The sequence below is a fragment of the Sinocyclocheilus anshuiensis genome, unplaced genomic scaffold (genome assembly GCF_001515605.1).
Source record: "Sinocyclocheilus anshuiensis isolate Anshui unplaced genomic scaffold, SAMN03320099.WGS_v1.1 scaffold48, whole genome shotgun sequence".
Taxonomy (NCBI): domain Eukaryota; kingdom Metazoa; phylum Chordata; class Actinopteri; order Cypriniformes; family Cyprinidae; genus Sinocyclocheilus; species Sinocyclocheilus anshuiensis.
In genome coordinates this window covers 1,676,728-1,702,351 of record NW_015554124.1, presented here as the reverse complement: position 1 = coordinate 1,702,351, position 25,624 = coordinate 1,676,728, and the positions used below count along the sequence as shown (strand labels likewise).

Below are 25,624 nucleotides of genomic sequence, written 5' to 3'. Positions count from 1 at the left end.
CATTTCTGGATGAACTATATCTTTAACAACCTATTGGCCATTAATTTCACCTTAATACTGAGATTAGATTAGTTTCACGTTTCTATTTTCAGCTACTCATGAGTAAGACAGTGTGTTAAGTGATGTATCAATAGCATCTGAGTATCAAATAAGTTGATAAGATCAATTTATTTTAATTTGCGTCAATTCATGAGTGCGTCAAGCAAATAGTTTGCATTATTACTCACAAATGTCCACAGGGGCGTGTATTTTTCATGCTTTAGTGTGTATCTTTATGTATCGTTATAGTGGTGCATATAAATGAAAATTATTAAATATTCAGTGACAATCAGTGTATAAAAGTGTCTTGTTTCTTTTCTAACTAGATTTTAAATGCACTTTACAATAAGGTCTTATTTGTAAACATCAGCCAACATGAACTTAAGGGCAATATATTTTTTTCCAAGGAGAAAAATACTTATACAGGATTTATTAATTGTCGATAATGTTAGTTAATAAAAATACAGTGGTTCAGTATTTGTTCATGTTAGTTCAGTGCATTAACTAATGTTAAAAGACAACGTTTAATTTAAAAAATGCATTAATAAAATTAACTTAGATCAATTAATGCTGTAGACATATTTTTCATTGTAAATAATATATTGTCCATTGTTTATGTTAACTAATGTAGTAAACTACTGTTAGCAAATGAAACCTTATTGTAAGTTTCATCAACATTTTGAATCTCTTTTGCATCCCATTTTAAGCCATTCAAGTAAGTAAATAAATACATTTCTAAGTACATAAATATCAAATATCATTAAAAGGAAAACACTTTAAAATGTCTGAGAGCACATTAAAAATCAGGGATTTCAAATCAAATTTAAACCTAAAAATAAAAGTTTTAGAGGAGTTTGAAAAGTTTCGATGAAAGAAAGATGATGTTTCCTTCATGTCAGCTCTGTCAATAAAGTAAAAGGACCGAAGAAACCCCAAAACAAACCAAAGACATTCATGCAAACTGATTTTCTCACTGAAATTACTATGCTTAGAACTTGCAATCAAATTAGAATAGAATGCAAAATAGAATCATGTTCACTAGTGGCCACAAACGTCTGGAACTCAAATTTTTTCAGCTGTATCCCAACAGCCAAACCATCAAGCATTCAAACGCCTAAAATAGCATGTGTGTGTGTGTGTGTGTGTACGTACATCAACTTCCCAATCCGTTTCCTCTAGCTACTGACAAAGACCCTCTGTTCCCACACGGTTAAAAATAACTCATGCCTTTCCTCTGCGCACGCACACACACATGTGTATATATATATATATATATATATAAACCGATCATATTATTCATTTCACAGAGGAGTACACAAACTGCCTCATAAAACCAACTAAAATATACAGACGCATGGATCAGCTGACACGCAGTGGAAGAGAGACAGACCCACACACACACACACACACACACACACAGAGAGTCAGTGTGTGTCTGGTTAATGTCTTTGATGTAGATCTTGAAGCCACTTTTATCCCTCCCACAAACACACTTTATCAGCGCTGTCGTAACACCAGCTGAACTGTGTCATACGACTCAAAGAGCTTTTGGGGTTCAGTTACAGCTAAACACATCTGTTTTTAACACTTTAACACACAGCTGCCGCACTAATGTAATAAAGCACCTAATGAAATATCAGTTTCAGACTAATCTAATGCTTTTCACTACAATTAACCCTGGGTTAAAGCAATAGTTCACTCAAAAATGGAATAGTTCACTCAGTCCATCCAAGATTAGGATGAGTTTGTTTCTTCATCAGATTTGGAGAAATGTAGCATTGCATCACTTGCTCAGCAATGGATCCTCTGCAGTGAATGGGTGCCGTCAGAATGAGAGTCCAAACAGCTGATAAAAACATCACAAAAATCCACAAGTAATCCACAGCACTCCAGTCCATCAGTTAACATCTGGAGAAGACAAAAGCTGAAACAAATCCATCATTAAGACGTTTTTAACCTCAAACCGTTGCTTTTATCAGCTCTCATTCTGACGGCACCCATTCACTGCAGAGGATCCATTGCTGAGCAAGTGATGCAATGCTACATTTCTCCAAATCTGATGAAGAAACACACTCATCTACATCTTGGATACAGTGAGAGTGAGAAATTTCAGGTAATTTTAATTTTTGGGTGAAATATTTCTTTAATATCTCTTCTAGCTCTAGGTGAAGGCACATATTAGCACTAGGTTTCACATTTGTAAGATTAATTACTATTTGAAGCATGAAACAAGAAAATCCAAAATATTGACCCATGATTAACACATATGGTAAAACCTTACTCGAAGCCTCTATGTATAATGCACTATAAAGGTATTCATAATGTACACTGCAACTTCTGACTTAACCAATGACGTGAGTTTGGGGGCGGGACTATCTGTCTGACTAACCAATGGCAGACAGTGAGAGGGGCAGAGCAAGCAGTAAGAGTGTTTGAGAATCCTGTTTGAAAACTTTAAATGTTGCAATTCTGTTCAGTGATGAACACTTCACCTTTAAATATGAATCGGTTTTATACTTCAACACTTCAAAGCCTCTAATACAATCACAACAACCGAACTCTTGCACAACACAGGCCAGTGACGTCTTTTAAAGCACGCGGAGTCCTGAACCACACCGTAAGGCCTGTCAGAGGAAAACCAGCTGACTGTCCAAGCAAAATCGATCTGGTCTAAAATGAGATATAATCATTTAAGGCTCTTGAACCAGAATTAACTTTTTTGTGACGTTCTGTGGCTTTTATTAGATCAATTTCTTTAATCCTACACACTTCAATGCACAAATCCCAATTTTTAACTATTCACACTTGATTTTTCACTAATGGTGACACATTTCACATTCTCTAAAGCATTATGTGTCTCATATACAGATACTTATCTTAACGGTAGTGTAATCCTTTAATAAAAGCATATTCTGTTATTGCCTCCTTAAGATTAATAGCTTTGTTGTTTTCCACATTTACTAGACGCTTTGGATAAAAGTTTCTGCTGAATGAATGAAAGCAAATGTAATGAATTTTTCCTAGCGTATTAGTAATTCAAGCTTGAACAGCAAATACTACATAACAGCCAAAGACGTCAGTCTGCTAGTCATAGGCTTATGTTCCATGATATGGAAAAAATCCATTAAAAAATATTTTGTTCAGGAAATATTGGTATACACAACCATTCAAGAGTTTTGTGTCAGTAAGACTTTTTTAGGTTTTTGAAAATAATGCTCACCATTTATTTGATTAAAAATACAGTAAAAGCAGTAATATTTTGTGTGTTTTCTATTTGAATATACTGTAAAATGTAATGTATTTCTGTGATCAAAGCTGTATTTTCAGCATCATTACTCCAGTCTTCAGTGTCACATGATCTTCAGAAATCAGTATAATATGCTGATTTGCTGCTCAATAAACATTTCTGATTATTAGCAATGTTGAAAACAGTTCATATTTTTGTGAAACTGTGATACATTTTATTCTTCAGGATTCTTTGATGAACAGAAAGTTCAAAAGAACAGCATTTCTTTGAAATAGAAATCTTTTGTAACATTCTAAATGTCTTTACTGTCAGTTCTAAGCAATTTAATGCATCCTTACTGAAGAAAAATATTACTTCTCCACCCTAAACTTTTGAACAGTAGTGTATGAAATTTATTTTTGATTAACAGGCATATTACTTAATTTGACAAATATTTGAATCAAATGACAGCCCTACTCTATAAAATCTCTCTAATTTACAAGTATTATTAACATGCAGATCTAATCTAGACAGTTATATAAACACACACACACACACACACACACACACACACACACACACACACACACACACACACACACACAGAGGCTGCAGATGCCAAAACACAACACTGGACACAGTGTTCAAAAACACACACACACACACCTATCTAAATAAAAACATACAACAGACTTGAATTGTTTACATATAAAGCTATTTATGGTGATTACAGATGACCAAAATCTAAACCTAGCCCTAAAAAAGAACACAGAGTAAAACATCAATTTACTTCATGAATCATTTCCACCTTTAAAGACATCGCCAGATATCCGCAAAGCAACTACTTGCCAGATTTACCTCACATCTGTGGGTAATTGTATACCAAAAGTATAATTAAAATCCAACCTGTAATTCTTCTGTGGAACAAAAAGACGATATTTTGAGTTTTTTTTATCCATACAATAGATAAAAATCCATACAATGCTGTTTGTAGTTAAAAAAAAAGAAGAAAGTAACACAGCTTTGAATGACACGAGGCTGAGCAAATGATGATTTTGAGGTGAACTATCCCTTTAAGTAAACACACACTTGTTCTCTTTCCCTCATTCCACACATTCTTTCCTCTTACTTATTTCCCGGCAAAATCCAGACGCTCCAATAAACCTCTTCTTTCTCCTTTTGTCTCTCTATCGCTCTCTCTTTTCCTGTCTGTGTAGGTTGATCGGAGCCGTAGGGAGATCCACGAACCGGCTCAGCGGCAAATCATTCCTAATTCTCCTTCCTCAGCTGATCCATGTGTCTTTCCTTCCCTTTCTCTTTCAAAGACTCCTCCCTGTTTCCATCACGATGACTCAAGAGAGCCGCGTCCTGCCGGAGACCCTCCCACAAACCAGCAGCAGGCAGAAAAAATGCATATGAAAACACAGCGAACACGCACACGCAGCCCAGAACGGACAGACCATGGAAAAGCATGAGCTCCTCCCTGCTATTAAAATTAAATCAGTCCAAATGTCAGCTATAAATACACTTCAGAACACTAACACACACGCACATGTGCTCCAGACTACTTCAGGCCGCTCTCTTTATCAGATCCAGAATAAACACACTCTGCGTTTTTCTCAGAAGCTTCATTTCCTCGCTGAGAACCTCACAGAAAACACAAGAAACGAGTGTGTGTTTACTCAACTACACTTTTAGCACCAAACTGACTCCAGAAGTCTGACCTAAAAGAGACACGCTCAAAGCTAAAAAGAGTTCATTCAAAAGGTTTTGTTTGTTAAATGCAGTAAGTTTGCTTTTAGGGGTTATCGGTGAAGTTTAGCATTAAGTCATCAGTCATCAGATTTTTTTTTTAAAAACCATGATTTTATGCCATATCTAGAGATCAGAACATCACAGAGATGTAAGAGTGACAGTGAAGACATTTATAATGTTTATAAGGTTTCAATTTCAAATAAATGCTGTTCTTTAGAACTTTAATTCTAATCATCAAAGAATCTTGATTAATAAAATGCATCACAGTTTTGAAAACAAAACTGTTTTCAACACATGCAGTAAATCAGCATATTAGAATGATTTCTGAAGATCATGTGACACTGAAGGCTGGAGTAATGATGCTGAAAATTCAGCTGCGCATCACAGAAATAAATTACAGTTTAAAATGCATCACAATAGAAAACAGTCATTTTTAATTATAATAATATTTTACAACTTTACTGTTTTTACTGAATTTTTTATTTAAAAAATACAAAATCACACAAACCACAGACCTTTGAACGGAAGTGTATGTCATATTTATGTAATATACAGAACCAATTGCATTTATGCTGGCTCTAAAAAGTGACTGAAAAGTCATTCAGAATAACTATTTCTGATTTATTTCTATTCTGAGATGAGCTCATCATTTGGCAACATACTGTAGCAAATGCAACCATGCAATTTCTCTTTCCAGACAATTCTTCATGAAAAGTACTAAAGAATTGTTAATAGAACCATTACAGATTCACTGAGAAGAATCAGAGCTGGAATTGTTAAATAAATAATTCCCTAATCATGGGACATTTTGCACAGGCAAGCACCACTCACATCACACAATAAAAATCCAATTATAATTAGCTTTACATAAAAAGTAGATTATGCCACATGTGTGTTTGTGTGTACTCACAGTAAAGCTGTTGTTAACGTTCTTCGTGCTTGATTCTGCTACACTGGCGTCCGTCAGATCCACTTCATCAAAAATAATTGACTGAAAACAAATCAGCAAAAATCAATAACTGTTCATGTAAATCTGTGCATGTGTGATTCATGTTTACTTCTACAGATATCTACAACACAAAATTGTCTCCAGAAATAAATTAAAGCTTACAAAATGTTCCTTTGATGATGTACACACACACACACACACACACACACACAGACAGACAGTATAATACATATCAAATATATTATAAAATATACACAATCACAAATATATATATTTAGTGATTTTTTATTTTTTTTTATATAATATATTTAAATGCTCCTTTAGGTTTAGGTTTTGGGTTAGTGTGTACAAATTATAACCAGCTTTAAATACAAATAATAGAGCATACGGTATGCTCTCATTTACACAACTAATTAAAAGTGTGTGTGTGTGTGTGTGTGTGTGTGTGTGTGCGGTTTTCAACAGACCTTGGCCGTCTGAGCGTAGTACAGCGTTCTTCCCCGCAGTTTAAAATAACGTCTCTTCCAGCGCTGAAAATTCGTCTGTTTCATCAACTTTCCCTCTTTTAAAATCGTCTAGAAGAAGCGAGAGAGAGAGAGAAGTATGTGAAAATTCCTTTCGTTCCAGTCACCCGAGTGAGTGATACTGTTGAACTGTGAGCAAACACACTCCAAACGGCCGCTTCATCTCACTCTGTGTTCATGAGCGGCTCTCTAAGGCTGTATGGCTTTAACATGAGGAGATTCCTGCGTCTCGGGGAGACACACACACACACACACACACACACACACACACACAGCCTGCAGTTCCATGTTACACCTAAAGGGAGCGGCAGAGCTCAACACATTTCACTCTGACATCTGGTTTCTAATTTGCAAGCATAACTATTAATATTGTTCACATTTAAGATTGATTCCTGCAGTTTGTGCTCCAGACATGAATAATTCCTTAAACCATGTGTGTTGTGTTACTTTACCAAGTAATCAAACACACCGTTTTCACCCGCTAGATCAGACAACTGAAAAAAAAAATCCCACAGTTGTTTTCGTTCAGTCTCATTGTGCACTACACAATGTTAAACATACTGTACAACAGCAAACACACACTTAAATAAATTGGAATGCGGGATACTGCAAAATTCAGACTTTAAAAACGCATTAAAAAACTAAATTTACTGCAGAAACAGGCTGATAAAGCATCATATCTTCACAACTCAAGGTCGCTTTGCTGCTACAGCGAGAAAAAAGCATGCCAACTTTTCATGCATAAATTTGGAGCAAAGTAATGACACAAATGCAACTCCATCTGAATGCTTTACAAATTAACAGAACACACTGAACATCAGGTTGCATGCAGGATTCAGACAACAGGTTTTATTGAAATGCATTGCCATATCAGCATCACAAGCAAGTACAGATTCAGCATTCAACAAACTTTACGATAAATACAAGTACTTCAAAAAAAACGTTTCAACCATTTTGCAACTCCATAAATGATTCTTTAAATGCATTTGCGCTAAAAGTTTTTCCGAGTCTTACTGAATCTTACAAAACATGCAGTCAGTATGGACTAGAAATGATTTAGTGACATAAAGCAGCACAAACACAAACACAGATAGATGTCCGGAGAGTGTAACAGACTAACCTGGCCCCTAGTGCAATCCATGAGACACAGGTCTGACTGACATGAGGCTTTTACGCCACACACACACACACACACACTCACTCATGCTGGTTTCCGCTGACAGTAAATGCCCTTTTCTCTGCCACTGAAGGCACCTGTCATTTCAGCTCACACACACACGCGATGAAGTCTGAAACACACAACGCTGATCAACCCACAGGAAGCTTGACCCGCTTGTGCAGCGCTCAGGCTTTGAGAAGAGCTACCAAAATAGCTCACTCCAAGCCTTGATGCAGATAATAGAGCCATTTCCTAACCGCACGCTAACTTTACATCTTTACATCCGGTGCGCTGCAGCATGAATGACATGAGCATTTGATGCAGCTTTTAATGAACTTGAAGACATCATTTAATCAGGGTTATTAACTAAAACCACTTTTTCAATACTTGAAATGAAATAAACATTAACTTAAATAAAATATTAAAACAAAATATTAAAAAATGCAAACTTATTTTCAGCTAGTTGCCGATGGAACATTTCTCATTTTCGTTAAATTTATGTTGAAGTGCTAAAATAACTAAAACTAATAAAATAAAAACTATTTTAAAACAAAAATAGAAAAGCACAACAAAATTACTAAAACTTTAACTGAAATTAAAATGAAACAGAAAATATAACAATAAAATGCCATTCAAACTATTAGTGCTGTCAAATGATTAATCGCATCCAAAATAAAGGTTTTTGTAATATTATAAAACAAATTAGTGCTGTCAAATGATTAATCGCGATTAATCGCGTCCAAAATAAAAGTTTTTGTTAACATAATATATGTGTGTGTACTGTGTATATTTATTATGTATATATAAATACAAACACATGGATGTATATATTTAAGAAAGATATGTTATGTTAATATATTAAATATATTTATATATATAAATTATATGAATATAAATATATACATGTAAATACATATTTTCTAAATATATATACATAATAAATATACATAGTACACACACATAGGCCTATATTATGTAAACAAAAACTTTTTTGGATGTGATTAATCGCGATTAATCATTTGACAACACTACAAAATATTATTAATTTATTAAAATCATTAATTAAATCTAAAAAGCCTTTTTACTTGAAATAACTGAAATAAAATATTAAAAAAAACATTCATTAGTTCATGTTGTACTAAAATAACTAAAACTAAATAAACTAAAACTAATATTCAATAAAAACTATAGACATATTTTAAAAGAAAAACACAAAATTAAAATGAAAACAACATTTAAAATCTAATTCAAAATATTATCAAAAACTAGTATATGTTGCTAAAATTATACTGATTAAATACTAAACAGAAACACTAAACTGATTAAAAACTAAACAGAAACAAAGCATGTGTAGTATAACACATAGAGCCGCTATTTACAGTATATAAGGAATATATTTACATGTAAATATACTAATCAGTCAATGTGAGTTGTAATTCCAACTGGGTTTGCAAATGTCACCAAACTGCAATCAACGGATGTCGTTTACAATCTGCTTAGTTGTACTAGTTGCAACTAAATGCATTGATTGTACTGTATAACTTTTGAGCTTTTTATAAAATGTTCGATGTCAAAACCTGTCAGATAACAGTTATTTGGACTGTATGAGAGAGAAATCTCGTATTTTAACAGTTTGAAGTTAAAAGTGTCTTAATGATGGATTTGTTTCGTACAATATGCAGCTTTTGGCTTCACAAGATGTTAACTGATGGACTGGAGTGCTGTGGATTACTTGTGGATTATTGTGATGTTTTTATCAGCTGTTTGGACTCTCATTCTGACGGCACCCATTCACTGCAGATCATCCATTGCTGAGACACTCATGCAATGCTACATTTCTACAAACCTGATGAAGAAACAAACTCATCTACATCTTGAATAGCCAGAGGGTGAGTGAACTAAGTCACTTATCCAAAGCATTTGCTAAATGAATACATTTAAATGTAAATAAATGCAGATGATTATTGCAAGAACCTCAGCAATACTGTGTCCAACAGTCCCATCAAGAGCCTCTAGATTTACAGTGTGCAGCTGTGCGACAGTGATCCGTCTGTTGAAAGACTGAGCGTTCACACAGCTGTGAAAACTGTACTGCATAGTGTTTACTGTCACAAAGATGCTTTTCAGCAAAACGTGGATTTAATTCCTAAACGAATGCGCTGGAATCAGCGAAGCGCCCACGGGTCAAACGTGACCTTTCAGCGGACAGATGCCTGCGGTTACTGCAGCGGACGGTCGGAGCGAATGCTTTCATCTCACCTCTGTCTGATCAGACTCAAAGAGCCTGTGACTGATCTGAACCGTGACCTTTCTCCTTTCTCCCCCGACAGCGCACAGACGTGATGACAGTACAGGGCGAGACACGGCTTCCGCTTCTCAGAAATCAGCCCAGAGCCGCAGCGGCGTTTACAGGCCGGCCTTGCTGCAGCAGAGCCTCTGGCCACCCACACGTTACTGTTACCTTAACTAATGCATCTCTAGACAAGCGCACTTCCCGGAGACTTCAAGGAATAGTGCACTTAAAATAACAAACCTTATCATTTACCCTCATATCTGGTCCCTAAACACTTGGGTCAAAGACGAAAAGGGGTTTTCAAGCATCAAAAGCATAACACAGCTTTTAAACTTTTATCCATACATTAGATGTGTCCTGTTTAATTTAATTTTTTCAGAGCAAAAAAGTTATTACGATCAAAACTTTTTACCATGATTTACGTCATTCAGCGTAACAATAGTTTATATACCAAAAAATCTTGTCAGCCATTTTTACAGAATCATTGAATGACATTAAAAAACTATTTAAGGGTCTCAGTGCAGCTCCCCAAAAACGAATCAAATGTCATTTTAAATCTTTACCACTAAACCGCTAGTTTTACCAATTTGTCAGCATGTTTTTAATCATTTAAAATATAATCAAATTTAGTATGATTTGACCCTCTAACTCTAACACTCTCTATTCTAATTCTATTCTTTATTTAAAAAAAATATATATTTTAGACTTGCACTCTATTTATTTACCAACTGCTTGTTTTCTTAAAAAAAACTTAACACTTGCTTCTCTAATCTTTTTGCATTGTATCTATTTGTTTTCTTTTTATTTATTATACAGTTATAATTCTGACTTTCTGATTAACAAAAGCAAACAAGGCCTCTAACACTAGCTTGCTAAACTTTTTCTATTCTATCAAGTTTTTTTTTTTTTTTTTACATAAATATGTTACACTTAATGACAATGGAATGGAACATTATTTCACTCATATTTTTCACAAAAGTTATTTGACAAACTGAAGTATACACTTTACTTGCATTTAATATGCTTTCTGTTTATATTAAATCACTTTTGTAAATTGAATTTGATGCAAACACCAAAATGGGACATCCCATTTTTGCTGGACAATGAGCTAAATTTCACCTTTTGTGTTTCAGAATTAATTTTTGCAACATTAATGCTTTAATGAAAGTATTCACAACATTTTTTGGCTGTGCATATAAAAACAGGTACGTCATGCAAAAGTCACCCATGTGGCATTTAGTTTTAGTATAGTTTTTGCTCAACTTTACCTTTTTTAAGATGATTAGAGTAAAAATGGCAATCACCAAACAATCATTAAACCTTTACAGGTGATTACATTAAGAAAAAAAAAACTTTTTTTGTATTATAAGTTTTCTGAAATGTTGGTTAAATATACAATTTAGGTATTTTCTTGTTAAGTGTACACGAATTTGAATAAATGTCCAGAACAGAAATCTTAATTATTGTTTTAATATTGTGGAAATATCAGAGTTAAACGTTTTTACAGAAGGGATTTCTCTTTTTATCACTGAATAACTTAAGTACAGTCAGCAGCCAGAAAAAAATACTTTTACAATATGTTATATAAATTAAGATGAATCCTATATAAACAAACCCCTCAGTAAAATCCTTCAGAATATAGGCCTAGATATGAATAAAGTCTGGTGTTTGTAAGTGCTGCCGAAGTGGAGAAAAAAACTCATTTTGACAAAACATATTTTAAAAATATGTATTTGTAATTGAAGTCTACAGTCCCAAATGTAAGAACATACACTTAAATGTGCATTTTATATGTTTTCTCTCCACTAAACTGAAAGAAAAACATTACGGAAACCTCAAAACTAAACCAGTTCATGAAAAACCAATGCTTTTCCCTGTAGTGTCCTGCTTTAATCACACATAAGCGCTTTCTACAGACTCTGGCTGTGAATTGCCCTTCGGCATGAGCAAACAACACCGGTTAGTTTTCTAGGTGAAAGATATTAAACAATAAATCACAGACACCATAAGAGCATATAAATGATGCAAACACGGATCATCTCCGGTCCATCCTAAGCAACAGAGCATCATCTCACATATCTACCATGTGATCTAACTAACCGGATACACACAGGCTTTTGAGGCTCTGTTACTGAACATCTCTCATGTACACAGTGCTTTTCATAGCAAGCTAATGATATTTGCAAAAATACTTTATCCTAACCATAACCATAAATCTAGACCTAATTCACACAGAAAGCAACTGATATTTAGAGATAGCAAAAACATGAACATTTGATGGTTTATTTTTGCGTCTCTCGAATAGGGCAATGAGGTTACGCATTAATGAAACCAGATCCAGCATACTACAAGAATGCACTAAATCAAAGAATTCTGTCAAAACGGCAAGATCAAGCTTTCAGGAAGTCAGTTCTGCAAGAACATGTTCTCTTATTCTTTATCACTTTATCTTACATTTAGCTGTTTGTCAGTAACGGAACAAGCATACAATGTCAAGACTATTACTAAGATTCTGATCGCAACTACTGATTTTTAATAAGTGTGAATAGTGATAACTCATAATTCAACCTTTGGTTTAGCAGCTCAGATCTTACAGCTGTAGGCCACACAGCATCTGTTTTAAAACAACACGGTAGTTTTAACTAAAATGCACAAAATAAATTAAATCTCCAGCAAACAGATGCTTTCCCAACCTTATTTTGCTTTACATATATATTTTTTTAATGATAGTGGAGGCTAAACCAAAGTTACCACAGTTTTACTGTAATAATAATAGGGTTGCAAAGGGGTGGAACATTTCTGGAAAGTTTCCAAACATCCCTGGAAGATTGCAAAAAATCCTGGAAAGTTTCCAAAATTTCTGGAATGTTTCAGAAATTTACTGGAAATGTTCCACCTTTTTGCAACCCTAAATAATAATAAATGATATCTATGACGCATGGACAAAATATATGACTACTATTATTGTAAGGTTTGAGCTTGTAAACCGAACTGGCCGACAGACAAACAGACGGAGAGATAGCCATGCTGGTACCCACAGTGTCCACCAAAATTAAGAAATATTTGCACATATTTTGCGGTAACACTTTATTTTGATGGTCGCTTTTGAACATTCTGTTGGCAATAAGTAACGTTGCCCCTACATGTCTACTAACTCTCATTAGAGTATCAGTAGACTATCTGATTAATATCTGCTATCTCTTTATTGTGATGGTCTCCAAACAGACATTCTACTGACTATCAGTACCTTTGCAACTTATTCTAACCCTAACCATACTAATACTCTACCAACACTCTATTGAGAGCTAATAGATCATATGTAGCTGCAACGTTACCTAGTCAACAGAATGACCATCAAAATAAAGTGTAACCTATTTTGCTACTGTTTATAATATTATAGCCTATATATGATAAATCAATATGTAATTTCCTTAAAATAGCTTTAAAAGCTTTTATACATTTTTTATCGTTTCCTCCTTTTTAGTATTATTTATGACTTTTTTTTTTTTTTTACTATAGTAAAATAACTGCAGCAACTTTTGTACTGCGGCAGAAAGTATGGTCATTTTTTGTAAGGGAATTTGCGTTTGAATGTAACCGCCGCGCTTTCAGTAAGCTGCAAATGTTACAATGTTTCATTTTCAAACTCACAGATTCCGAACAAACCGTTACAATGTTGCAATCCAGCGGAACACGCGCGCTCGCACAGCCCGCTCATCTCAGCCCCGCGCGGTTCTGTTATATTCACACGCTCTCGTCGCAGCGACCGGTGACCGGTGTCGGTCGGAACCGGAGGCTCTGGACACGCAGGAAATGTCGCGGATCTCAGACGGGCCGCTCGGTCTGAGCTGAGGCGCTTTTATATATATATATATATATATATAATTATTATTATTTTTTTTTTATATTTATGTATTTATATATAAATAATATATATTTATAGTAATAATAAAAAATAATAAATATATATTAATGGTAACTCCGCCACTGGAAGAGTAAACCCTTACAGTGCCGGTCCCAAGCCCGGATAAAGGAGGAGGGTTGGGCGTGGGGCTAGCAACCTCACCCTGTAAAAAAACACCGTTCTTGCTATTGAAACGTCAAGCAGACCTCAATTATCTTTGGTCGTGACGAGAAAGTCTTGAGTTAATGTGATGATGACGATGTTGGATCAAAACCCTGCAGGCGTCCAACCTCCGATGTATGGTCTCTTTCAGCGTGAAATCGATTACTCGAATAGAAACATGGAATGTTAGAACCCTTTGAATGTTGAATGACCGAACCCTTTGAATGTTGAATGACCGGTAGAATGACTAACGGCTTGATATCAGAGATGCCAAATCGTTAGTGATGATAAGACCATTGTTTACTCTGGGCATGGAGTTGACCATGCATGTGGTGTCCGATTTGTATCTGACTGTATCCAGTCAGAGCAGCAATGGTGTCTATGGTAGCAATGGCTGAAATATCGGACAGAATCTGCCCGCTTCCAAACCCAACACATCAAGATCTCTGTGGTCCAACTAGGGTTGCAAAGGGGTGTAAAGTTTCTGGTAAATTTCCAGGAAACTTTCCAAAAATCCCTGGAATGTTCCAAAAAATCCTGGAAAGTTTCCAAAATTTCTGGAATGTTTCAGAAATTTACTGGAAATGTTCCACCTTTTTGCAACCCTAAATAATAATAAATGATATCTATGACGCATGGACAAAATATATGACTACTATTATTGTAAGGTTTGAGCTTGTAAACCGAACTGGCCGACAGACAAACAGACGGAGAGATAGCCATGCTGGTACCCACAGTGTCCACCAAAATTAAGAAATATTTGCACATATTTTGCGGTAACACTTTATTTTGATGGTCGCTTTTGAACATTCTGTTGGCAATAAGTAACGTTGCCCCTACATGTCTACTAACTCTCATTAGAGTATCAGTAGACTATCTGATTAATATCTGCTATCTCTTTATTGTGATGGTCTCCAAACAGACATTCTACTGACTATCAGTACCTTTGCAACTTATTCTAACCCTAACCATACTAATACTCTACCAACACTCTATTGAGAGCTAATAGATCATATGTAGCTGCAACGTTACCTAGTCAACAGAATGACCATCAAAATAAAGTGTAACCTATTTTGCTACTGTTTATAATATTATAGCCTATATATGATAAATCAATATGTAATTTCCTTAAAATAGCTTTAAAAGCTTTTATACATTTTTTATCGTTTCCTCCTTTTTAGTATTATTTATGACTTTTTTTTTTTTTTTACTATAGTAAAATAACTGCAGCAACTTTTGTACTGCGGCAGAAAGTATGGTCATTTTTTGTAAGGGAATTTGCGTTTGAATGTAACCGCCGCGCTTTCAGTAAGCTGCAAATGTTACAATGTTTCATTTTCAAACTCACAGATTCCGAACAAACCGTTACAATGTTGCAATCCAGCGGAACACGCGCGCTCGCACAGCCCGCTCATCTCAGCCCCGCGCGGTTCTGTTATATTCACACGCTCTCGTCGCAGCGACCGGTGACCGGTGTCGGTCGGAACCGGAGGCTCTGGACACGCAGGAAATGTCGCGGATCTCAGACGGGCCGCTCGGTCTGAGCTGAGGCGCTTTTCTCTTTGCAAACCCACCCTAAACACACACGCACGCGGTATATTACCTTGCTCCGGATCTGACCTGACGTGGAGACCTTCCGTATGAGTTTCTGCGGGGATCCGTGCTCTTGCTCCGGTTCGCTGTCCGACGACTCGGCCTCAGCAGCAGCAGCACCGACCGCCGCCATCCTGCGCTCCAGCCCCCGGGATTCACGCTCTGCTCCAGCGGGACCGGCCTCACAGCGCCGCCGCACGGACAGACCAAACACTGCCGCCGGGAGCGCCGCCTACCGGACAGAGGAGCTGTGACTGAGATACTGTACAAAACGAGTGTGGCCTCCAAAATATTTAGACTCACAAGCAGTGGACAGTAGTGAAGTATTTTCACTTTACTCAACTAAATTAAAAAATTATCTGTACTTTAGCAGGGAAAACTTGAACTTCACTACATTCCAAAGCACAATGTCGTACTTTTTACTGCACTATATTCTCAATTCAATTCAAGTTTATTTGTATAGCACTTTTCATGATACAAATCGTTGCAAAGCAGCTTTACAGAAAATGTAAGTTTCTATTTTAAAGTTTCTACATTATATTTAATAGTAACTTATCAGTGGTGACTATGTCAAGTTGATGTCCATATGGCAGAAATGTACAGTAAAATTTGTGCAGTTAGTCAATGACATGTAATCAAACAGACTGTGAACACTATTAAGAGCAATGATTATTGCAATTAAACTTAGAAAAATTTGGTAGTTTTGTTTCATAAATACAAGTTGTTTTTTTACCTTTAATACTTAAGAACATTATAAAATTTAGTGTACTCAAGTAAAACTTTGAATTACTTTTACTCGAGTAAGAAAGTACTAGATTTCTAATGTAATTAAGCATCAAATTATATTTAATGTGAAAGGTAGTGCAGTAAAATGTACATTATTATGCTTTGGAATGTTGTGAAGTAAATGTTTTCTAAAGAAAAACACTGATAAAGCACAGACACTTGAAAAATACTTTCAAAGCAGAGTAAAAATACTTCACATACTGTCCGCCTCTGTGACACACAAGTCACACTTAAAATGACTGAATGTCATCCCAGCTAACAGGGAACGTTAATACTGAAAGTTATGAACAAATGTTCTTCTAGTAACGTTATTAGAATGTTCGTTATCGGTTCTTAAAACTAGTAGTAAAAAAAACAGTTCAATCCAAAATTATTGTTCAGTGTAAAACATGTTGAAGATTAGCAGATAGGCTGTCGATTCATTAAATGATAAGCCGTTTCCTCTAAAAAGCTGTTTATTCAGTGTAGTGAAGCCTCTTCTACATTGACATCCTTTCAAAGAAACGGCGTCTGGTCTCCGTTCCCACATACTGCCAAAGCGGAAGCGTTAGCATTAGCCGTTATGCTTTTTAGGCTAAAGGTTGCAGGCTTGCCTTCTAGTGGCTTTGGTTTACACTCAGGAGAAAGCGCACGCATGCTGAACATAAACAATGCTGATTACGTTGATTACGTTCTGGGAAAAGCGCGCGCATGCTTCGTGTTACTCTCCAAAATGGCAGAAGACGTTAACTCAGGGAGAAGACTTGTTAAATAAATTGTTATTTTGTTTTCTTTGCGCACAAAAGTATTGTCGTAGATTTGCAAAATTGAAGTTGAATCACTGATGTCGCATTTTACTGATGTCCTTACTACATTTCATGGGTCTGGGAACATTTCAGTTGCGTTGCTGTCTACGGAGGATCAGAGATCTTCATTTGTGTTCCGAAGATGAACGAAGGTCTTACGGGTTTGGAACGACATGAGGGTGAGTAATTAATGACAGAATTTACATTTTGGGTGAACTAACCCTTTAATTCTGAAAGTTATGAACAAATGTTCTTCTAGTAACGTTATTAGAATGTTTGCTCAAAATGATCTGTTCTTAAAACATTCGCACAAAAATGTTATTTATACATCATTCATGGAACTTTTTTATTTTTTCTAAAACTTTTTGGACGCTCATCTAACATTTTTTTTTTAATGTTACTACTTGTTTCAGAACGTTCTGAGAACATTCAAAAGTAACATTCTCATGTTGTTTGCCAAATTATAAAATGGAATGTTTCCTTATTCATGCAGCCAAGAAAAAAAACATTTTTAAAAAGCTGGATGTGAACATTCAGAAATAGCACTTTCATAAATTAATGGGAACATGCGAACATATATTTATAAACTGGGATTGCATTAGATTACAAAAAATCGAACTAAGTATCATGTATTTTAAAGAAAGATACCAAAAGCACGCTTTCAGTCAAAAAGAAGTTTGTACCATTTTAAATGTTAAACCAATAGATAAAGGCCCGGTTTCACAAACAGGGCTTAGCTTAAACCAGGACTAGACCTTAGTTAAATTAAGATATTTAAGCAACTTTTACAAAAATGCCTTAGAAGATATTTTCAGGTGAGACAGCTCAAACATGCATTTTAGTCTGGGACTAGCTTAAAGGGTTAGTTCACCGCAAAATGAAAATTATGCTGTGTTTTACTCATCCCCGAAGCATCCTAGGTGTATATGACTTTCTTCTTTCAGACGAATCCAGTCGGAGTTATATTAAAAATTGTCTTTGATCTTAATATAACTCCGACTGGATTCGTCTGAAAGAAGAAAGTCATATACACCTAGGATGCTTCGGGGGTGAGTAAAACACAGCATAATTTTCATTTTGCGGTGAACTAACCCTTTAAGCCTTGTCTGTGAAACCGGGGGAAAGTGTTTAAAATAAAAGCCACTTTGTGTTTATGAAACATTATTGGAACATAGTTCAACTGACTTCACACACACCACCTAAAAATCACCAAAAACACAGCTGATTAAAAGCAAAAATGAAGCAAATCACACCTGTAAACAGTCTGAATCAGGAGTGAAATATGCACAGATCAAGTACCCTTTACAAGCCAAAAGTCACATTTTGATGTGAGAGGACAACAGAGGATAGACTTTTTCACTGAATGAAGTGTTATGGATTATGGACTTGTTTTTTTTTTTGACCAGAAGCAACATTTTAAGTTAAAAACATCTTAACGATGGATGTGTTTCTAACAAACACGCACCTTTTGTCTTCTCCAGATGTTAACTGATGGACTGGAGTGCTGTGGATTACTTGTGGATTATTGTGATGTTTTTATCAGCTGTTTGGACATACAGCCGTAATGGAATTCCTCATAAAAAACAATAAAGACAGCACGGCTGTGTAAAGAAGCACAAGACTGTACAAACAGGGTCAGGAGCTGGGCGGTGCTGTGAAGAAGCTGCCGTGGCTTTGTTTGTGTTTGTGTATTCAGTTTCACATCTGTGTTTCACACCTTGCCAATGCATGCTTCCTCAGTAACACACACTAGCCTTCATTAGGATGCATTCCCTTCAAATAATAACACATTCTTTTCAAACAACTCAGCATCGACTTCAGTAACACGCTCGGTAATTCTCTTTCACAAATACACACAAACACACACCTTTCACAGTAATTCGCTCTTTTTACATGCTACCATGTGATAGGGAAGAAAACGGAGATGGAAACTGATCCTGCATAATGTGTGTGTGTGTGTGTGTTTTACCATGCGTTATGCATGATATTTGTTACATTTTACGTCCACTATTGTCCGGAAATTAGAGTCAAGTCACATTTATCTATAAAGTGCTTTATACAATGCAGTTGTAATTGTTTCAGTGCAGCTTCACAGTATTAAACAGAAAAATAACAGTGTTAATGTTGCAAAATAAATCAGTTATTAAATGACCATTAAATGCTGTATGACACTGTAAAGCAACATACATTGTAAAAAAAAAAAATACATGTTGTAAATAAACTTGATCTGATTACATTCCATTACATTTACAAGAAAAAAAATTTCATGCATAATTCATTGTTGCTTGCCAATTCTTTGTCATTATTTGTTAATTTTAACAAGGAATTTTTTTGAGTGGAAATTGTTTTAACAGAATTTTTCATCATTCAGCTCAATTTAGTTCAATGCTGATTCATCTCAGTTCAGTTATAGTATCAATATTGATAATAATATATAATAATATACAGTTGTGCTCATAAGTTTTCATAATGCAGAATGTGCAAAATGTTAATAATTGAAACAAAATAAGAGGGATCATGAAAATTGCATGTTATTTTTTATTTAGTACTGTCCTGAATAAGCTATCTCACATAACAGATGTTTAATGAACTGAATTTATAAAAAATTACCCCATTCATTATGAATTTTAAAACTCCGTGTCATTTCCTGATGATCCATGACTGTTTTGATATTTTGTGATAGTTGTTCATGAGTCCCTTGTTGGTCCTGAGCAGTTCAACTGCCTGCTGTTCTTCAGAAAAATCCTCCAGCTCCTGCACATTCTTTGGTTTTCCAGCATCTTCTGCATATTTGAACCCTTTCCAACATTGACTGTATGATTTTGAGATCCATATTGTCACACTGAGGACAACTGAGGACTCATACACAACTATTACAAAAGGTGAAAACATTTACTGATGCTCAAGAAGGCAACACAATGCATTAAGAGCCTGTAAACTTTTGAACAGGATGATGATGTGTAAATTCTTCTCATTTTGTTTAACGATCATATTTTTTTCTTTTAGTACTGGACTTCAGAAGCTACATAAATACTTACATGTTTCCCAGAAGACAAAATAAGTACAATTTACCCTGATCATCCAATTTAAAAAAGTATACACCCCCGGCTCTTAATGTTGTCTTCTTGAGCATCAGTACATGTTTTCACCTTTTGTAATAGTTATGCATGAGTCCATCAATTGTCCTCAGTGTTAAAAGATGGATTTCAAAATCATACAGTCAATGTTGGAAAGGGTTCAAATATGCAGAAGATGCTGGAAACCCAAAGAATGTGCAGGAGCTGGGGGATTTTTCTGAAGAACAGCAGACAGTTGAACTGCTCAGGACCAACAAGGGACTCATGAACAACTATCACAAAATATAAAGACAGTCGTGGATCATCCAGGAAATGACACATAGTATTAAAATTCAAGGGTTTGAATTCAAACATTTGAATGGGGTCATTTTTATAAATTCAGTTATTATTTTGTCTTGTGGAGTATATGCAAACATCTGTTATGTGAAATAGCTTATTCAGATAGTACTAAATAAAAAAATAACATGCAATTTTCATGCTCCCTCTTATTTCGTTTCAATTATTAACATTATGCACATTCTGCAAGGGCTATCTATGTAAACGTATGAGCACAACTGTAAATTGCCTTTGCAGTGGAAGTCAAGATTGCACTGGGAAAAACTTTTTGTAACGTTCACATGATGCACATATGGATAACAGAAAGGGATTAGACAATTATTATTATTATTATTTTTAAAAGCTATTCTGTTAAAAACATGTAAAACATAACCACCTAATCAAGAAAATTGTCAAATAACAAACTATTTTGCTATTTTTTTGGAGAGCAAAAAATACAAGCTACACATTACTGTAATCAAACACTATTTTCTTGTTTGTTCTTGGTCAAGATGCTCAAACAAATGGTGAAATATTTTGAAAGCCACAGTGTGTCAACAAACGACTTTAAACTATAGTTTAAATCATAATATGCAGACTTACAGAATCTGCATCATAAACTGTGAAAAAAAATGAATAGCATAGCCATCTCTCTTCAGTAAATTCAGTGTGGCGCTATAGCTGCCAAAATAAAAGATTAAAATAACAAATGTACTGCTGCATTATGGGATACCCTTCACAGATCTGTGATAAGATGTTCTAGGTATTACTTGTTACATATTCTTTTGACTGGCTCTTACAGAAAGAGAATCCTCTTGTGTGAGATCTGACCTGGATCGGGTCGGAGGCCTGCCATGTTCCCATGCTTCCCTGTATTATAAATCATCTCCAGAGACGCATCAACTCTCTTCTGCTACAGTCCTGATGGAGCCGCGCCTGCTCTCACACTGCTGTGTCACACACACAAAGGCAGAAGCTTTCTCCTGTTTTCTCTCTACTATATTATTACTCATGATATTCTGGCCTAATGAGGTCGCAGAGAATGGAGAGAGAAAAAAATCCCAAGTCCCAGTGGTCAAATACACACACACACAAACACACTCGCACAGGTGCGGCTATATAAGTGCAGGTCGTCAGAACATCAGAGATTTTTTCACACACTTAACTTGGACTGAGGAAGAGCAAGATGCTGCTTCACTGGAACATGGTGGGTGATCAATATGTCTGTCAGTCTTACCTTATTGCTTTAATTGATAAAAAGGACAGTTATTCACTATACAAAAAAAGCTAAATAGAATTAAATATTTAGTGTTGTAGTTTTTTTCCCATTATACAGCATTTTCTATATTATTCGTTAATTTATAGCAAAACAGGTGTATTTATCTGTGGTGTTTGCCAGGTCAAATGTGCTCAAACTTAAATCACAAAAATAATAAATAAATACTTTGAAACAATTTTCACTTGGAAACTGCTGCTAAGTTTCACAAATATTTACAGTTGATCAAACATGACATTTTAAAGTAAAAATCTTAAAAAGCATTCCCTTGTAAAACGTACTCCGATAATCTTTTGTTTAAAACAACAATGCCGCTACAGCAACCAGTCAGGAACATGCTATCCAGAGCAACCAATAAAATGAAACATTCTTGACTCTTCTTGATGTGAGACAGTAACATAATATTTGAAAGGTGCTCTGTAATTAGATTTAACTCTATGATTTTGTTTACAGGACATGAGGGGTATCGTGGGGGTGTTGGTGTATTTGTCTTTCGGACAGTGTGCTTTACTTCCTGAACTCCGTGCAACAGAGTTTGGGTTAATGCCCCCTGAGAACTTTACGCAAGGACAAACGGGATTTGCGGAGCCTGATTTATCCTATTGTCAGATGCTTCTGGAAGCTCCGGTTCCACCCACAGCAGACCAGGTACCCTGGTTCTGCATCTGCTCCACTTGTTCCGGAAACCGAGGCCAGAAAGGAGACAGAGGCGACCGCGGACTGCCAGGTACAAACTCCACAGCATATTCTCACACATACTCTGTTTATTATCATCAAAGGTTTTACTAACTGCATCTGTTACTCACAGGAGTTCCTGGTAGTCCAGGTCCAAGAGGCCTCACTGGGCTTCCCGGCCGTCCCGGATTCACAGGACGTCCCGGCATAAAGGGTGAGACTCAACAACAAGTCTTGTATGATGCATTTTACTTCAGTATGAATGTGTGCGTATCAGTGTTGGGGAAGCTAGTTTGTCAGTAACAGGCAGGTGTGTTGAAGCAGGGTTGGAACTGAAGAATGCAGGAAGGTAGCTCTCCAAAAGCAGGGTTGGAGACCCCTGGCCTTAGACCCTAAACTCTTAGTCTACACCCTGAAATCTACAATTGTAACCCAAACTCTTAGCTTACTCCCAACCTTCTAAACCTAAACTTTACCTATTCCCTAGACCCATACCCAGCATTCCAGACCTTTAACCAAACTTCTAACTACACCCAAGACCTACACCCAACATTCTAAACCTAAACATTAATTGACTTGCTAAACCTGCACCCTAATGTGTTAACCTACACCCAGCATTCTAAACCTTCACCCAAAATTTTTGGATGAACTATCCCTTTAAGTAGATCATAGAGACCATGGTCAATTAGCTACTCTCCGAAACTGGTGTTCATTTAAATCAATGGAGTTAAATCTGGTAATAATGTAATTCACACACCCACAGGTGAGAAAGGTGACACCGGAGATAAGGGTGACATTGGTCATCTTGGAGTTTCAGGGCCAACGGGAGACAGGGGATTTAAAGGTCAGTGAATCTTCATTAATCTATCACCATTTACATACACACAATGCTTATCATGGGCCTTGCTGACCATGTTATTATATATGTGCTTCCCAGGTGAGAAGGGTGACCGTGGTCTTGATGGTCCTACGGGAGAACAGGGTCCAAATGGAGAAGATGGTCAGTGCCCGGAAACCTGTGAGCCCATACCAGGGCCGGCAGGTGAGCCAGGTCTTCCCGGCCCTGCAGGTGCACGGGGGTTACCTGGGCTGAATGGAGACCCTGGTCCCAAAGGGATGAAGGGTGATCCGGGTGTGGTGGGGGAGTCTGGCGTTCCAGGTGTACCAGGGGAGAAGGGTGACCAAGGTCCACAGGGCCTGTGCAATTGTCAGGATGGGGCTCCAGGAGCCCAGGGTCAAACAGGTGAAAATGGTGAGAAGGGAGACCAGGGTCCGACAGGGCTGACAGGTCAAACTGGAGCCACAGGACCTAAAGGTGATCAGGGAGAGATGGGAATGACTGGTATGCCCGGACCTTGTTCACCCACCGTGCAATCTGCTTTCTCTGCTGCTTTACTCACTTCCTATCCTACACCGAGCCGGCCAGTGCCTTTCAAACGTGTCATCTACAACTTAAACCTGCACTACGAACCTAATAACGGCGTCTACACCGCCCCGGTTAACGGAACCTACGTGTTTAGCTACCATCTGCAAGTGTCCAACCGTATGCTAAAGGTCGGACTCTTCCACAACTTCGAGGCCATGGTGAGGACAACTACGTTGGTGGAAATGAACACTGCCTCTCAGCAGGTGGTGATGAGTCTGAACCAGGGTGACTGGGTGTGGGTGCAGGTGAAAGACATCGCCAGTAACGGCATGTTCACCGGCAGCGAGGCCAGCAGCACATTCAGCGGGTTTTTGTTGTACCCAGACAGATGTGATGACATGTTTGGAAGAGATTTCAATGGAAACGCTGCTAACAATGGAACTGATCCAGGGTTCCCTAGCTATAATATTCCCTGGGAACATTCGTAAAGACCCATATGTATACCTTACCCACTTATCCTACACCTTAAACCCTTAACCAACCCCTACATTCTAAACCACCACCTACAGCCCAGACAAGGGGCAGCCAATCACACTCGTGGAGGGCTACCATCCTGCAGATTTTAGCTCCAACCCTATTCAAACACAACAGCTAATCAAGGTGCTCAGGATTACGCCAAAGTAACAGGCAGGTGTGTTGAAGCAGGATTAGAACTGAAGAATGCAGGAAGGTAGCTCTCCAAAAGAAGGGTTGGAGACCCCTGGCCTTAGACCCTAAACACTTAATCTACACCCTGAATTCAAAACCTAAATTTTACCTATTCCCTAGACTAATACCCAACATTCTAAACCTCCAACCAAAACTTTTATCTACACCCTAGACTTACATCCAACATTCTATACCTAAACTCTACTCTAGGTCTACTCCCTAGACCTGCAACCTAAACTGTTAACCTACACTCAGCATTCTAAACCTTCACCCAAAGTTTTAACTGCACCTTAGACGTACTCCCAACATTCTAAACCTAAACAATAATTGACTTCATAGACCTGCACCCTAATCTGTTAACCTACACTCAGCATTCTAAACCTTCACCCAAACTTTTTACTAAGCCCTAGGCCTACACACAACATTCTAAATATACATTTTTATCAACTCCCTAAACTGTTAGCCTACACCCAAAATTCTAAACCTTAACCCAAACATTTAATTACACCCTAGACCTACACACAACTTTCTAAACCTAAACTTTTATCAACTCCCTAGACCTGCACCCAACATTCTAAACTTTTACCCAAACTTCTAACTACACCCTGCACCCCAAACTCTTAACCAACCTCTAAAATGATCCACCTCTCAACCTCAACCCCAAAACCTCTATTGTTTCAATAGTATCTCAGATTACATGTAGATTCTATTTTAAGACAACTTTATGTAGTTTGTATGTAGAAGCAAACCTTCGGCTGAAAGCAGAGCCTTCTCTTCCTCATGTTTGGAATGAATTAGTTCTTCAGGTGGATATGTGCGGTGTTTATTTACAGTGCATGTCCCGTAACTTGATTAGTTGTATTATGACCCAACAATACACAGCGAGGTGGATCAGTCGGGAGGTTGCTCCCTTGGCAGACATGTTTACAGCCGGATGTTTGTTTGAAAAATGAGCAGGAAGGATCAGTCGGGAGGTTGCTCCCTTGACAGATATGTTTTCAGCCGGATGTTTGTAAAGAATGAAAACTGAGC

The 25,624-nt window shown here is 36.8% G+C and overlaps 1 protein-coding gene and 1 pseudogene across 1 annotated transcript; one reads left to right on the top strand and one right to left on the bottom strand.

Moving 5' to 3' along the window:
* LOC107670122 (diacylglycerol kinase delta-like) overlaps positions 1-15,751 on the bottom strand; it is a 33,794-nt pseudogene extending 18,043 nt beyond the window's left edge.
* Positions 15,752-21,723: 5,972 nt separating this feature from the next.
* On the top strand, positions 21,724-24,394 carry LOC107670139 (complement C1q tumor necrosis factor-related protein 7-like). Its single transcript, XM_016462654.1, has 5 exons — positions 21,724-21,774; positions 22,297-22,570; positions 22,652-22,732; positions 23,282-23,362; positions 23,456-24,394. The coding sequence occupies exons 1-5, from the start codon at positions 21,754-21,756 to the stop codon at positions 24,370-24,372; spliced, it is 1,374 nt and encodes a 457-aa protein (XP_016318140.1). The 5' UTR covers positions 21,724-21,753; the 3' UTR covers positions 24,373-24,394.
* Positions 24,395-25,624: the final 1,230 nt, after the last annotated feature.

Excerpts from the sequence above, each read along its gene's own strand:
- LOC107670139 (XM_016462654.1), top strand. The coding sequence starts at position 21,754 with ATGCTGCTTCACTGGAACATG. Across the intron at positions 21,775-22,296 it reads TGCTGCTTCACTGGAACATG|GACATGAGGGGTATCGTGGG; the intron begins GTGGGTGATCAA and ends TTTTGTTTACAG. Across the intron at positions 22,571-22,651 it reads AGGCGACCGCGGACTGCCAG|GAGTTCCTGGTAGTCCAGGT; the intron begins GTACAAACTCCA and ends TGTTACTCACAG.